At 34.7% G+C, this 17577-nt stretch overlaps 1 protein-coding gene across 5 annotated transcripts in view; it reads right to left on the bottom strand.

Annotated features, from left to right (window-relative positions):
* LOC143639040 (transmembrane protein 182-like) overlaps nt 1–17577 on the bottom strand; it is an 83514-nt gene that overhangs the window by 9776 nt on the left and 56161 nt on the right. Inside the window, exon 5 of one of the 5 annotated variants that reach the window (XM_077107159.1) lies at nt 4514–4575. The exons of 3 other annotated variants lie outside the window; for them this stretch is intronic. In XM_077107159.1, the coding sequence (XP_076963274.1) occupies nt 4514–4575 (62 nt within the window). Of the gene's footprint in view, nt 1–4513; nt 4576–17577 lie in introns of those variants that run through there. One more of the 5 variants, XM_077107161.1, reaches the window with a different exon arrangement.

The raw sequence follows: 17577 nt of genomic DNA, 5'->3' as shown, positions 1-17577 counted from the left end.
GCAAGATATAAAATCAACACCCATAAAACAAATTAATTTCTATACATCAGTAATAAATTCACTGTAAAAGAAATTAAGAGAACTGTCCCATTCACAATAGCCTCAAAAAAAAAATGCATGGGAATCAACCTAGCAAAAGAGTTGAAATATTTCTGCAATGAGTATTACAGAATACTAAAGAAATAAATTGAAGAAAACCTCAAAAGATGGAAAGATTTCCCATGCTCCTGAGAAGGCAGAATTATTATTGTCAAAATGGTCATACTATGAAAAGTGGAATGCATATTTAAAGCAATTCCTTATTAAATTTCCAATGACATTCTTCATATGAATAGAAAAGGCAATCATGAAATTTATTTGAAAAATAAGAGACCCAAAATAGCCAAAGCAATCCTTAACAAGAAAAGTGAAACAAGGGCATCACAATACCAAACCTTAAAATACACTACAAAGCCATAGTAACAAAACTGGCATGGTATTGGCACCCAAACAAATATGAAGACAAATGGTATAGAACAGAAGACAAATAGACAAACCCACGTAAATACAGCTATCTCACACAAGATAAAGATTACAAAAACATATATTAGAAAAAATTTAGCCTCTTCAACAAATGGTGCTGGGAAAACTGGAAACCCATATAGCAAAATGAAATTAAACCCCACCTCTCATCCTGTATGAAACTCAACTCACAGTGGATCAAAGACTTAGACATTATACCACAGACCCTGCTCTTACTAGAAGAAAAAGCACCCCTAAATATTCACCATGACAGCTTAGGAAGTGACTTCCTTAACAAAATTCCTAAAGCACAAGAAGTAAAATCAATAAATAAAGAATCAATACATGGGGGCTGGAGTTGTGGCTCAGTGGTAGAGCACTTGTCTTGTACATGTGAGGCACTGGTTTCTATCATCAGCACCACCTTAAAAAAATCAATAAAATAAAGGTATTATGCCCATCTACAAATAAAATATTTTTTAAAAGAATCAATATGTGGGATGGATTAAAACTAAAAATCTTTTTCTCAGTAGAGGAAACAATCAATCATGTGAAGAGAAAACCTACACAATGGAAGAAAATCATTACCACATACACCTCAGAGCATTAATCTCCAGAATATATATTCAATACCAAACAATTCATTACCAAAAATCAAACAACCCAATCAATAAATGGGCTAAGGAACTGAACAGAGATTTCACAGAAGAAATACAATCAAACAAACAAATGTATTAAAAAATGTTCATCATCTTTGATAATTAGAGAAATGCAAATCAAAACTGCTCTAAAATTTCATCTCACTCTAGTCAGAATGTCTATTATCAAGAATACAAGCAATAATAAATGTTTGCAAGGATGTAGGAAAAAAGGTATGCTCATACATTGCTGTTGTGACTGCAAATTGTTGCAAGCACTGTGCAAAGCAATATGGAAATTCCTCAGGAAACTTGGAATGGAACCACCATTTGATCCAGCTATCACACTCCTCAGTTTATACTCAAAAAAACTTAAAATCAGCATGCTACAGTGATGTGGCCACATCAATGTTTACAGCAGCTTAATTCATGATAGCTAAGCTATGGAACCAATCTAGGTGTCCTTCCATAGATGAATGGATTAAGAAAATGAGGTATTTGTACCTAATGGAATATTACTTAGCCATAAAAAAGAATAAAATTATGGCATGTGCAAGTAAATGGATGGAGCTTGAGGATATCATGCTAAGTGGAAAAAATCCAATGCCCCCAAACCAAAGATCTAATATTTTCTCTGATATGCAGATGCTAATTCACAATAAGTGGAGGGGGGCTAGGGAAGAATAGTAATGCAGCATGATATTGATCAAAGCATAAATGGATAATAACTAAGGCTGGAGAAAGGGATATCTGAAAGTATTTGAATGACAAGTGTCTCATGTTGAAACAGGTTCAGAAATAGAACCCATTTACACCATCCATAGTGAAAAAAAAAACTACTTATTCTCAGCACATGTGACAGGATACTCAAAAGGATCTTTTCATGAAGTGGTAAAAAACGAATACTAGCCCTAACATGGCTCTGGTCTCTCATAATTTTTTAACTTCAGGAGTAAAATGGAGCTAAAAGTTTATAAATATCTTCACTTGTTACCCGAACAAAGCTTAATAATAGTTATATGACCAAAAATCATTGAGCTTTCAAAAGAATAATACTCACAATATCTGGCATCCAGTAAAAACTACAATGTGACACATATAGTGGATTATAAAATCTCCAAAGAAAAATCTCCATAGAAAAACCTAGCAAACAACAGATATAAAAAAAAAAAAAGAGCTTTCTTAGAGTTCTAGAAAATCAGTCAGGGATCTGCTACAACACATAAAGGTCCAGTTCAGAAAAAGCCACAGTCAAAACAATAGAAAACATGACATTGTTGACCCCATCATCTCTCCATTATTGCATGGTCTACACAGAGGAGTCTAACCAATACTTGTCATTCTCAGAGTGGAATGCAAAGAAATAAACCTGATATTAATGATATATCTTGTTTGTAAGGGGTATATTTTATCTTATTTGAGTTGGAGATCTAACAAATGGCATAGTTGAATATCGGGATGGAGGATGCTGAAGGTAGTAGTGAGTAGGACAGAACATGACAATTAAAGGATGACTAAAGACCTGAAGGTGTCTCAAGGAAGATTATGGAAATTAACATATATAAAATAAACCATTTAGACAGGGAAGTTGAGGCAGAAATATGAAAAGGCTCAATGAGAACACATGTCCCAAAAACTGCTTAAAAGATCTTAGCTATCCGATAAAGCTGATTATTGGATAAATTTACAAACCAATTTACAAAGACTAAGAGAAACAGATTTTTTTAATGCACAATTTTCAACAAAATACAGATAAGTGTGTGAAGAAAGTGGCAATATAAACTATCCAAAGGAAGAAAGTAAAGTTACAGAAACAATTCTCAAATAAACACAGGCATCACTAGATAAAAACATTAAAATGACTTTATAAATATATACATATATATTTATATATAGAGAGAGAGACATATAGATATAGATATATTAGTTGTAGGTGATTTCCTTTAATTTTTTAAATCAATTTTCCTTTAGATTTTTGTCCAAATTTAAAACTCATCCTGAGCTGGGGGTTTGGCCTAGCAGTAGAGCACTCACCTAGCATGTGCAAGGCCCTACATTTGATCCTCATCACCACATAAAAATAAATAATTAAAATGAAGGAGCCAATAAATTCACATGTGAATATTCTTTTATTAACCCAGACATGAGTTTTTGGGGAAAACCTCATAGCTAAAGCATAAAAATAACTAAGAAACATTATTAATCAAATGGACCTAACATTCATTTTTAGAATATTTTATATATGAAATACTGAATTTCTTCTCAGATGCACATGCAAATTTCACTAAAGTAAGCTATATTTTAGGACACAAAACAAGTCTCAGAAAATACCAAAAACTGGAGGCGATCCTTTGTATTTTATCAAATAACACTAAAATAAACTTAGAAATAAAAAAATAAAAAATTCAAAAATCTGGAGGTTGGTGCTGAAATATTGCAGATTAGAAAAAAGTACGGGGAACTCAACATGGCGGCGGGTGGGGAGGCAGCTCTTTCAGTAACTCCTCAGCCACGTGGACAGAGAGACACATCAGAACATTCGGATTCAGCCTGCTGAGAAACTCCCAGCAAAATTCTGCTGAAGTGAGACCTAGGCAAGGAGTTTGGGATTATTGGAGGTGACAGCTTGCCCCGGACAGGTGAATCTCGGCCACCCTGAGCGTGGAGGTGCAGGTCACTGCTCTCCAGTGACCAGCCGCAGAAGGAGGTGTTTCAGCACTGCGGGAGACCGGTAGAGACCCTTTGAAGAGGTTGCTAACCAAGCCTTCACAAACAGCAGACTGAGAACTGAAACCGAGACCGGGACAGACCTGAGACAGGCCAGACCCACCCCTCCCATCTGACACTCTGGCAAGGAGTCTGGGGCCTGCCATAGCAGAGAGCTGACATCACCAGAGTTTGGTGGACGGGATCCCTTCCCAGCAAAATCGCTTCAACAGGTGTGTGACTCCCACCCCACCAGATACATACAGCTGGGAAACCTCAAAAATCTCGCCCCAGAGCTCTGTGGGTGTGACTTTAGGGGCGGAGGGAAGCAGAGGGGACTCCTGACACCCAACTCCCCCTACCACCAGCAGCGATGCCCAAGGCCTCAACCGCCAGCTCCCAGGGGCATGGCCACCGAAGGAGTGCAGGCAAAATAAGCTGACAGTTCCCAGATCACCCGCTCCACAACCTTGGGGTCTGGGTGAATGGCAAACAGAGAGAGTGCTCAGTCATTCGGGAGAACAGGGCACTCAGGGGGCTGCAAGTGTAACTAGATCTGTGGAAATTGCCTCCGGTGAGCAGGAGGAATTGGGGGGAAGGGCCGAAGAAGAGAAAGGGCCCTGGACTAACAGGATTGGAAAGCCGCCCAGTAGGGGAAGAGGAGCCACCTTACAGAGATTGCTTCCGGCATATAGAGGGCAGAAGCTCAGTTCAGAGGGCACAGCTCCACCTATTGGAAGAGAAGAAAATAGAACTCTAAGACTTCATTTATCTTTTTTTTTTCTTTCCCCTTTTCAATTTTTATTGTTCTTGCCATTCTCCTTTATTCTACCTATTTTTCTCTCCCTCTTTCTCTTTAAGGACTTCTTCCTTCCCCTTCCCCCTAACTTTCATCCCAAGCATTACGACTTTCATTACGTGTAATTTTCTAAATGAAAATAGGTAAAAAACCAACAAATAAATGAGCTCACACTTCATCTCAAAACCCTAGAAAAGGAAGAGCAAAACAACAGCAAATGTAGCAGAAGACAAGAAATAATTAAAATCAGAGAGGAAACCAACGAAATTGAAACAAAAGAAATTATTGAAAAAAATGACAAAACTAAAAGTTGATTCTTCGAAAAAATAAATAAGATCCACAGACCCTTATCCATACTAAGAAAGAGGAGAGAGAACTCAAATTACTCACATACGGGATGAAAAAGGCAATATCACAACAGACACTACAGAAATACAGAAGATAATTAGAAATTATTTTGAAACCCTATATTCCAATAAAATAGAAGATACTGAAGATATCGATAAATTTCTTATGTCATATGATCTGCCCAGATTGAGTCAGGAAGATACACACAATTTAAACAGACCAATAACAAATGAAGAAATAGAAGAAGCCACCAAAACACTGCCAACCAAGAAAAGCCCTGGACTGGATGGGTATACAGCAGAGTTTTACAAAACCTTCAAAGAAGAATTAATACCAATACTTTTCAAGTTATTTCAGGAAATAGAAAAAGAGGGAGCTCTTCCAAATTCATTCTATGCAGCCAACATCACCCTGATCCCGAAACCAGACAAAGACACTTCAAAGAAAGAAAACTACAGACCAATATCTCTAATGAACTTAGATTCAAAAATCCTCAATAAAATCCTGGCGAATCGAATACAAAAGCATATCAAAAAATTGTGCACCATGATCAAGTAGGATTCATCCCTGGGATGCAAGGCTGGTTCAATATACGGAAATCAATAAATGTTATTCACCACATCAATAGTATTAAAGATAAGAACCATATGATCATCTCAATAGACGCAGAAAAAGCATTCAACAAAGTACAGCATCCTTTTATGTTCAAAACACTAGAAAAACTAGGGATAACAGGAATTTACCTCAACATTGTAAAAGCTATCTATGCTAAGCCTCAGGCTAGCATCATTCTAAATGAAGAAAAACTGGAGGCATTCCCTCTAAAATCTGGAACAAGACAGGGATGCCCTCTCTCACCACTTCTTTTCAATATAGTTCTTGAAATACTGTACAGAGCAATTAGATAGACAAAAGAAATTAAAGGCATAAAAATAGGAAAAGAAGAACGTAAATTATCACTATTTGCGGTTGACATGATCTTATACCTAGGAGACCCAAAAGGGTCTACAAAGAAAATACTAGAATTAATAAATGAATTCAGCAAAGTGGCAGGATATAAAATAAACATGCATAAATCAAAGGCATTCCTGTATATCAGCGACAAATCTTCTGAAATGGAAATGAGGACAACCATCCATTCACAATATCCTCAAAAAAAAATAAAATAAAATACTTGGGAATAAACCTAACAAAAGAGGTGAAAGATTTATACAATGAAAACTACAGAACCCTAAAGAGAGAAATAGAAGAAGATCTTAGAAGATGGAAAAATATACCCTGTTCATGGATAGGCAGAACTAACATCATCAAAATGGCGATATTACCAAAAGTTCTCTATAGGTTTAATGCAATGCCAATCAAAATCCCAATGGCATTTCTTGTAGAAATAGATAAAGAAATCATGAAATTCATATGGAAAAATAAAAGACCCAGAATAGCAAAAGCAATTCTAAGCAGGAAGAGTGAATCAGGCGGTATAGCGATACAGACTTCAAACTATACTACAGAGCAATAGTAACAAAACAGCATGGTACTGGTACCAAAACAGGCGGGTGGACCAATGGTACAAAAGAGAGGACACAGAGACCAAGCCACAAAATTACAACTATCTTATTTTTGACAAAGGGGCTAAAAGCATGCAATGGAGGAAGTATAGCATCTTCAACAAATGGTGCTGGGAAAACTGGAAATCCATATGCAACAAAATGAATCTGAATCCCTTTCTCTAGCGATGCACAAAAGTTTACTCAAAATGGATGAAGGAGCTTGATATCAAAACAGAGACTCAGCATCTGATAGAAGAAAAAGTTGGCTCCAATCTACATACTGTGGGTTCGGGCTACAAATTCCTTAATAGGACACCCATAGCACAAGATTTAAAAACAACAATCAACAAATGGGTCTCACTCAAAGTAAAAAGTTTTTTCTCAGCAAGAGAAACAATAAGAGAAGTAAATAGGGAGCCTATATCCTGGGAACAAATTTTTACTCCTCACACTTCCGATAGAGCCCTAATATCCAGAGTATACAAAGATCTCAAAAAATTAAACAATAAGAAAAGAAATAACCCAACCAATAAATGGGCCAAGGACCTGAACAGACACTTCTGAGAGGAGGACATACAATCAATCAACAAATACAGGAAAAAGTGTTCACCATCTCTAGTAGTCAGAGAAATGCAAATTAAAACCACTCTAAGATACCATCTCACTCCAGTAAGAATGGCAGCCATTATGAAGTCAAACTACAAGTGCTGGCGAGGATGTGGGTAAAAGGGTACACTTGTACATTGCTGGTGGGACTGCAAATTGATGCGGCCAATTTGGAAAGCAGTATGGAGATTCCTTGGAAAGCTGGGAATGGAACCACCATTTGACCCAGCTATTCCCCTTCTCAGACTATTCTCTAAAGACCTTAAAAGAGCGTACTATAGGGATACTGCTACATCGATGTTCATAAGCACAATTCACAATAGCTAGACTGTGGAACCAACCTAGATGCCCTTCAATAGATGAATGGATTAAAAAATGTGGTATTTATACACAATGGAGTACTACTCAGCATTAAAAAATGACAAAATCACGGCATTTGCAGGGAAATGGATGGTACTAGACCAGATTATGCTAAGTGAAGCTAGCCAATCACTAAAAAATAAATGCCAAATGTCTTCTTTGATATAAGGAGAGCAACGAAGAACAGAGCAGGGAGAAGAGCATGAGAAGAAGATTAACATTAAACAGGGACGAGAGGTGGGAGGGAAAGGGAGAGAGAAGGGGAAATTGCATGGAAATGGAAGGAGACCCTCATGGTTATACAAAATTACATATAAGAGGAAGTGAGGGGAAAGAAAAAAACAAGGGAGAGAAATGAATTACAGTAGATGGGGTAGAGAGATAAGATGGGAGGGGAGAGGAGGGGAGGGGTGATAGTAGAGGATAGGAAGGGCAGCAGAATACAACAGACACTAGTATGGCAGTATGTAAAAAAGTGGATGTGTAACCAATGTGATTCTGCAATCTGTATATGGGGTAAAAATGTGGGTTCATAACCTACATGAATCAAATGTATGAAATATGATATTTCAAGAGCTATGTAATGTTTTGAACAACTAATAATAAAAAAGAAAACAAAGAAAAAAATTTAAAAAGAAAAAAATGTACACTCCCCAGCAGTTCTTATACTCAAAATTTAAACATTTGGAAAATGAGTCCTCAGTAAGCTGGATGACTAATTAAATTCACTGAAATTCAATTTTTATAAATTTCATAAAATAATCATAAAGACATAAAAAGTCAGAAACATTGAATATAAAATAAGGAATAATCATTGAGACATTACATCTTGACTGCTGGCGAGGTCACTGCCAGTAACCCATTATAGAAAGGAGGGACACCACATGAAGAGCAAGAGAAGAAAAAGCATGGTAAATAAAATTAGTTTGAGTAATACTATGGAACAGAAAGGGAAGCATATTTTAACTGACCCAATAATTGTGGGGGAAGTTGTGAGTGAAAACACATTCAAATCCCTCATCCAATAGGCAGAGAGTCTGGTGGAACAAGTTACCTGGAATTATTTTCAGGTGACCACAAAGCAAGTAGCAGAGTCTGGAGACTGGGAACTCATAAAGGAAGTTTCTAACCTGACCCAACAGTCACCTATTGTGGAGTCCAGAATGTGCCTTGACCAACATTATTGAAACAAATGCAGAGAGGAATATACTTAGGGTGATCCAGGCTGGGAATTCCAAGGAGAGAGAGAGCCTTTTGTGCTGGTAATGTCCCATACAAGCAACTGGGAAGACACCAGCAACTGCTCAGACAGGTTTGTCTGCACTCCATGAAGGATCCTGGGTAATTCACATACCTGGTGGTGGAATATGTGAACCCTGTGGAGGTTTGGATTCCTCACCCTAAAAGTGGAATTTTGGAAAAGACCCTAAGACCCAGATGTCTAGGAGAGATAAGTTTCTCTTCAAAAACAGGGGGTGTGGATCAAATCTCAGATATCCACTAACAGTTTTAAAGATCATACAAGGCTAATCCTCCCACACTGGTAGAACTTCCAATTTAGAATTCTGTCCCACCCTCTCTATAGGAGTGTATCATTTGTCAGTCTACCCTCTACTATACTGTGAGATAGGAGACCAAGAACTACTACAACCACCTATTGTATGATTTCACACAGTTAACATTTTTGTGGTGAGAATAGTTAACATTCACATTCCTTTCATTATTCAGGAATACAATAAACCATTAACTGCATTAATCTTGCTTTATAATATACCTAGTTTATTCTGCAATTAAAATTGTAGTTATGCATACTTTAGTCAACTACCCTCATCTCTCCCCCTCTGTCTCCAACCTTTGATAACTGGTGATCTACTTACTTCAGTAGTCCTTCCTTATCCACAGTAGATATGTTCCAAGAACACCCAATGGACAAATAAAACCACTGTAGTAGGAAAATTTACATATACTGTATTTTCACCAACTAAGTGACTAAGGGGAAGATAAAATATAAAGGTGGATACACTGGAAAAAGTGATTATTCACCTTTGAGGAGAGACAAAGCTGGACAGAGAGAGGTTTCATCATACTTTTCAGGACAGTGGGTAGTTTAAACTCATGAATTGATTCACTGGAATTTTCCATTAGTATTTCTAGAATATCATTGACTACAGTTAACTGATAGCATTCTAACTGATAGCATGGAAAGAAAAATGGTGGACAAATGAGAAAAATGTACTTTTCTCAAATCAATTTTTAGATTCCACATATCAGTGAGATAATGAAATATTTGTGTTTGTTTGTCCAGCTTATTTCACTTAATAAGCCCTCCATGTTCATTCATATTGTTACAAATAAGAGAATTTCCTTAGAATTTTAATTAAATTTATTTTAAATGGAACATAAAATTGCATGTATTAATAGGGTAACAAGATGTGTATGTATGTGTGTATATATATATGTGTGTGTGTGTGTGTGTGTGTGTGTGTTTTGGTCATATATATGTATGATATGTATTTTTTAATTCCATATATCAATGAGAGCATGCAGGACTCTTTCTGTGCCTGGCTTATTTAATTAAATTAATGATCTCCAATTCCATAATTATAAAAAATGAAAAAGTGTTTTATGCTTTTTATGGGTGAATAGTATTCCATTTGACATAATTATCACATTCTCCTTATTCATTAATCAGGTAATGGACACTCAGATTGTTTCCATTTCTTGGCTATTCTTAATAGCAGTGCAATAGGCATAAGGATGCAAACTTATCTTCTACATATTGATTTCCTTCCTTTGAATATATATACTCAGTATTGGAATTGCTGGATCACATGTTAGTTCAACTTTTAATTTCTGGGGGAATCTCCATACTGTTTTCCATGATTGTTATACAAACACATATTCCCAAAAAGAGTGTATAAGTGTGTTCTTTTCTCTGTCACCAGTTCTTGTAATCTTTTATCATTTTTATAATAGCCATATCCACTGAGATGAGGTGATAGCACTTTTTGGTTTTGATATATATTTTCCTGATTATTAGTGATGATGATCATCTTTTCATACACCTATTTTCAGTTTGGAGGTTTTATTTTGACAAATGGCTACTTAATTCTACAGTTTTTAATTGGGTAATTTGGTTTGATTTTGTTTTGTTTTCACTTTTGGTATTTTGTCTTTTTAATTGTAAGTTTATGAAGTTCCTTACATAATCTAGATATTAACCTCTTGTCAGGTGCATAGTTTGCAAATATTTTCTTCCTTTTTGTAGGATGAATTTGCATTCTATTGATTGTATCCATTGCTTTTCAGGATCTTTTAACTTTGACACAATTCCACTCACCCAATTATTTGCTTACTGTTATTTTGGGGGTCTTCAAAAGTTTTGTACATTACAATGTATACAAAAAACACCAGAATGGAACAATACTCTAAACCAAACAGACCTAACAGACATACATAAAGCATTTAATTCAATAGCAGTAGAATAAATATTATTACCAGACATATACAGAACATTCACCAGCATAGATCAGATATTAGGCAATAAAAAGAGTCTTAATAACTTAAGATTTAAAAGATGCAAATAATTTTTTAACACATGGAAAAAACTAGTAATTGCTAACAGAACATATCTAGAAAACTTACAAACATGCAGAAACTAAAAAAAAACACTCTTGAAGAACCAATGTATCAAAGAAAAATGGGAATTTAGAGAATACCTTAATCAAATAGAAATTTAAAAATGTGAAAACTTATGGAAAACAAGAAGAGTAGTATTAAGATGAAAGTTTTTAAGTGTCTGTATTAAGCAAGGGGAATTATCTCTAATAATCCAAATATAACTCAATATTTTAAGAAACTTGGAAAAGCCTGGCACCATGGCACACTTCTGTAATCTCAGCAGCTCTGGAGGCTGAAGCCGGAGGATCGCCATTTCAAAGCCATCTTCAGGAACCCTGAGGCACTAAGCAACTCAGTGAGATCCTGTCTCTAAATAAAATACAAAATAGGGCTGGGGATGTGTTTCAGTGATTAAGCGCCCCTGAGTTTAATCCCTGGTACTAAAAAACAAACAAACAAAAAGAAACAAAAAAGGAAGGAAGGAAGGTAGGTAGGAAGGAAAGATGGAAGAAAAGAAGCAAACAGACAAACAAACTTGGAAAAAAGAAAAGAATGAACTAAACCAAAAGTTAAGAGAAAGAGGGAAATAATAAAGATTAGAGCCAAAATGAAAACAAAAATAGAGAACAGAGTCAAAAGTAAAAATAAACAAAATTGTGTTGTTTAAAGGCAAAAATATTGACAAACCATTGACTAGACAAATAAAAAAGAAATGCCTCAAACAAATTAAAAATGAGGGAGATACATTACAATTGATTCTGAAGATAAAATGATCATTTTAGACTATTAAGAACAATTCATTGCACAATTGTAAACTGAATAACCTAGAAAAAATAATAAATTCTTAAAATACACATATAAAAATGAATATACTCATAAAAACATACAAAACGTTAAGAATGAATCATGAAAAAATAGAAAAATTTTACCAACCAATAAGAGAAAGAAAATTTCACTAATAGTCAAAAATAATCCAACAGAAACAACAAAGAAAGCCTACGAGTAGAAGACTTCAGAATTAGATTCTACCACACATTTTAAAAGAAAAATTAATATCAATTCTTCTTTATTCATCCTTAATGAGGTATATTTAACAAATTAAAATTATTAATATTCAAATAAATATTTTACATTTTACAATGTGTACACATACATTAATTAATGGAAAATGGAGGAGGAAAATTCTAATATAAATACACATTTTAAAGTGAGTACTACAATGAAGATAATAACATATCCATCACCTTAGTTACTTGTGTTTTGGTAAGAATATTTAAGATCTAATTTTAGAACGTTACATGCACATTGTAAGAGTATGAACTATAATCACCATGCTATGTACTAGGTCTCCAGAATGTATTCATCTCATAACAGTAAATTTTAACTTTTGACCAATGTCTCCTAAGTTAGCTTCAACCACAAACGTGGTAAACCACCTACCCACTCTGTGTTAATTAATCTAATGTTTTAAGTTTCAGTGAGATTATGCAGAATTTTTCCTTCTATGTTTGGGTTTTTTTCTTTTTTATATAAACACTTCCAGGTTCATACTTTTTTAAATAAAAACATGATTTTCTTTATTCTTGAGGTTACATGATATTCCATTACATACACACACACCTTCTTATTCTTCATCCATCAATGGACACTTTGGTAGTTTCAATCTTGGATGTATAAATATTACTGCAATGAACATGAAAGCATAGGTATTTTCTGAGATATACTGAGTTCATTTCTTTCCACTATAAACAGAAATATTTCTGGGTCATATGGTAATTTTATTTCTATCTGTTGTAGATACTATTTCTACCTTTTTTAGATACTATTCTCTAGATCTATTGTCTGAGATAATATTCCACTGTGGGTTTTGATTTGCATAATAATGTCCAAAACGTTCTTGTATATCTGTTGCCATTTTTATAACTTCCTTGGAAAAATATCTATGAAATTTTTTTCACCCATAATTAATTACTCCCTTAGATTTTCTTCTCACAAGTTGTATGATTTCTTTTGTTATGCACCCCTTATTAGATGTAGGGGTTTGCAAATATTTGCATCCACTTTATGGGCTTTCTTTTTATTTTGTGGACTATCTCCTTTGCTAAAGAGAAACTTTTTTTAGCTTGATGTTGTTCCACTTGTTATTATTTATTTATTTATTTATTTTTGTATTTGCTGTTGCTTTTTGATTTTCTTTCTCGTGCTTTTGATGTCAAGTCCAAAAGATCACTGTAAAGATCCATGACCTAAAGTTTTTCTCCTGTTTTCTTCTGGGACTTTTATGGTTTCAAGTTTTATAACTGAATGTGCATCCAGTTTCAAGTTGATTTTTTTTGTATTGTATCAGAAATTGATTCAAATTTCATTTTCTCCTTCTGAATATTGGCATTTGCCTGCACTATTTTTTGAAGACATTATCATTCTCCCTTTACATACTATTGACAATTTAGGAAATACTTAGCCATTATGGTATTTTCTTAAATAAATATTTCCTGATTTCCTCTCTTCTCCCTCTCCCTGCCCCTTCTTTGGCCTCCTTGTGAGAAAAGTAAGGGGAAAATGGAGGAGGAAAATTCTAATTGAGTTGCCTGGAAAGGTGAGAAATCAGAAAGCATGTGCACAATAGATGGTTCCTGAAGCAGGAAGAAAGAGCTTCAGTGAAAAAAGAGAAAAAATCTCAGTGGAGAAAGAACAATATATCTAAAGTGCCCCTTAATTTAAATTTTTGTCGGTCTGAGGGAAATCACCCTATCAGATGAAATTGACAATTTGCTATATAATACTCGAAAATCTAGGAAACTTGTGATGTGGCTCTTGCTCACAAATGACAGTTTGGTTTAAAAGTTGAGATATGACTACAAATACACAATGAATGAATATTGTATGTGGGGAGCTATCTGATATTGAGGTACATTTAATCTCAGTTTACTATAGTCTATTAATTGTACTGAGCCATGCAACAAAATAATCAACATCTACAAAAGTAATAAAAATAACTAAAGCAAAAGTGAAATATTTTTCTTTGTTAGTTTCCTAAAATGATGAGGGGAGATCCAAATTTAGTTCAACTTTCATCTCTTTAACATCTTAAAGTCTGTAAATCATTCATTGCAAAAATAATCTATGATGATATAAAAAACAAACATCTTGAGAATACAAAGCCCTAGAAAGGAGTTTAGAAAATTCTTGAACATTTTATTTACTGTGAGAAAAAGTACATAGTTTTTCTTCACTTAAATTTTTCCATCAACCACAATAAATAGTCTTCTGAATCATATTTTTATTCTATATCTGGTGACAAATCATGGTAATAAGTGTTACATAGTCATTCAAGTGAGATGTATATTAGCTGAAAGAATCAAACTCAATTTTCCTTTAGATGCCATTGTCAGATTTTATGTCACGCATGTTGCTATCAAATTTTAAAAGATTTAACATTATTAAATGACTTTTTGTGAGACTTTTATGTTACAACATGGATTAATCAGAACACTTATGAGTTAGGAATTCTAATTTTTTGCTTAATTCAAACTTTTCTGTTGAAAACATTTCTAAAATTATAGCCTGAAAGATTTGGAAGAAAGTTTGTAGGTTATAGAGTACAGTGGTTTAAAAGCCCAGGCATAATTTCAAATCACTAGGAAAGCTTGTTTAACACTGAGAAAATCAGATTGCAGTCTGCAGAAATAATCATTCAAATGATTGGGTTATAGTTTGAGAATATGCATATTTTTAAATTTTTTTAAGAGAGAGTGAGAGAGAGAGAGAGAGAGAGAATTTTTTTTAATATTTATTTTTTAGTCTCGGCGTACACAACATCTTTGTATGTGGTGCTGAGGATCGAACCCGGGCCGCACACATGCCAGGTGAGCGCGCTACCGCTTGAGCCACATCCCCAGCCCTATTTTTTAATTTTTTAAGCTGCAGATGAACATAATATATTTACTTATTCATTTATTTTTTTTAATGTGGTGCTGAGGATCAAACCCAGTGCCTCATATGTGTGAGGGAAGCGGTCTACTACTGAGCCATAGCCCCAGCCCCAATCTGTATGTTTTTTTAAAGGTTGAGTGAAATAAATTCCTAACCATAATAGGAAACTTTTCTATAACATCCTTGACAGGTATGTGATTATGCATCTTAAAAGCAAAATATTGTATACCTTCAAATGGAAAAATTATCCTTTTCTAATAAAGAAATAAAGTCTGCAGTACTTGTATAGAGATCTCCAAAATCATTTCTTAAATATAATGGATGTTCCCTATTTGAACTTTTTTATGGTATGAATTAGAAAATAATTTACATTTTAAAGAAAAGTACCAGAATTTAAAAACATTATTGTGAGTGACAATCTACTTCAGGTTAAGCCCTCAGGACACCCAAAAGAATTATTATTCCCTTCTGTTTTTAGGTATACTTTAGGGGGAAAAATGATTAAAATTTGTTGATAAGAAATGTATCAGTCTAAAATTTCCAAAAAAAAGGTACCCAATTTTATTTCAAGGCCCATCTATTACCATTCCAGGAAATTAAATATATAGTTCCTGTTTAAGTGGGTAGAGTAATTGACTTTTCCTTTGCTTAAATGAGTATTGTACAGAAACTGAATCATCTTTCAATTTGTTAATTGCCAACATTTAGTCTTTGATACTAAATAATAGATACTATATGACATTTTTTCTAGTACATAAGGAGATCTTTTACTCAATACCTAAGATATGTAACCAACCTAAGCATACTTTAACAGAAGAATTGATAAAGAAAATGTGGTATATATACACAATGGAATATGACTCAACCATGAAGAAAAAAAGTTCAGGCATTTGCCAGTAAATATATGGAACTGGAGAATATCATGTGCAGTGAAATAAACCATTCCCCCCAAAACAAAGGTGGAATGTTCTCTTTGATATGTGGACACAAAGCACAATAATGGGGGAGCGAAGAATAGAAGTTAATTGGATTATATTAATAGAAGTTAATTATATTATATTAATATAATATAATATTAAGTTAATTATATTATATTAATAGAAGTTAATTGGTTAATAGAAGTTAAATGGAAATGAAGGGAATGGAGGGAGAATGGGATTAGGAAAGATAGTACAATGAATTGGATATAATTTTCCTATGTGCATACATTAATACACGACCAGTGTAATTCCATATCATGTATGACCACAAGAATGGGATCCTAATTAGAAAAAAAGTTATATCCCATATGTATAATATGTTAAAATTCACTCTACCCTTAATTATTTCTAAAAAAGAAAATAAAATTAAAAGGAATTTTTTTTTCTCTCATGGGAGAAAGAAGGAAGAAAGGAAAAATGGGAGGAAGGAAGGAACAGCCTCAGTAACCACTTCCAAGTTTAATACAAAAAAATCCCCTTAGTAATATATCTAACAAGTAACCATTTGATTTATTTGAATATAATCATTCGCAAGGAGATTATTACCTTGAAAAGGATAAAAGTTGTTTGCTACAAAGCATTAATGATTAGAACATAATAGCGGTACACCTCATGCTGTGAATATAGCCCATGCTGCTCTGTCCATTTTAATGTGGACCTATTTTCTTTTCTTATTCTCCCTCTCCCTCTTCCTTACCATGGAAGGAAAAGATTACCTTATCCCTATTCTAGGCTTAGATACAGGAACCAAGCCTGTACAGCAAAACAACAGCAAAACCAATGGCAGACAACCAGAAAGGATCCCCAAAACCATGGATGATAAGTGGGAACCTTTAAAACAGATGGACCAGATAGGGGTGAAATACCCAAAGATCCCTATTCCCATTTAACCATGATTTCTATACCAGCAGCTCCACAGATGCCCTCACAAAGAACCAGGCAGGGCTCCACTCAGAGGTCCCCTTGCCAAATGAGGCATCCTGTCAGATCTTAAAAGGGGAGACCATTTTGACCCCAGGTTCTAATCCAACAGTGCTGGAATCCATTCTCATATCCTTTATGATTGGCAGGATTCACAGACTTCAAGGATGGAGCCAGAAGATCTTAGAAATGGCTGTCTTCCAAATTAACAAGTGAATCACATTCCCCTCCCCAGGGAACAACTGGAATGAATCATCTTTTTAAAAACTCCCTGTGGTCCCTGATAGTCAGAATCACAGCCTCTGGGACAAAAGTCTCCTGTGTTTCTCCTCTTCTTGCAAAGCAATAAAGCTTCTTTTAACTTTTTCTCAAAACAATGTCCTTATTTTTGAATCAGCCTTGGGAATAAGGACCAAGCATTTGGTAACACATTGTTATCCCATTGGGGACCCTAGAGCAACCCCCACTCTGGCTTTCTGGAGCAGACCTGGCACTCCAAGCAACCCCACTTACATGTTGAGAGGAAAGTTGTCAAATTTGTTGAGAGCCAACTACTGGAGAGTTAAGTTACAGATATATTTACTTCAGGTCAAACTAGAGGAGCTATGTCTATGAGG

This window comes from Callospermophilus lateralis, chromosome X, assembly GCF_048772815.1.
Source record: "Callospermophilus lateralis isolate mCalLat2 chromosome X, mCalLat2.hap1, whole genome shotgun sequence".
NCBI lineage: Eukaryota > Metazoa > Chordata > Mammalia > Rodentia > Sciuridae > Callospermophilus > Callospermophilus lateralis.
This window is presented reverse-complemented; position numbering and strand designations above follow the sequence as displayed.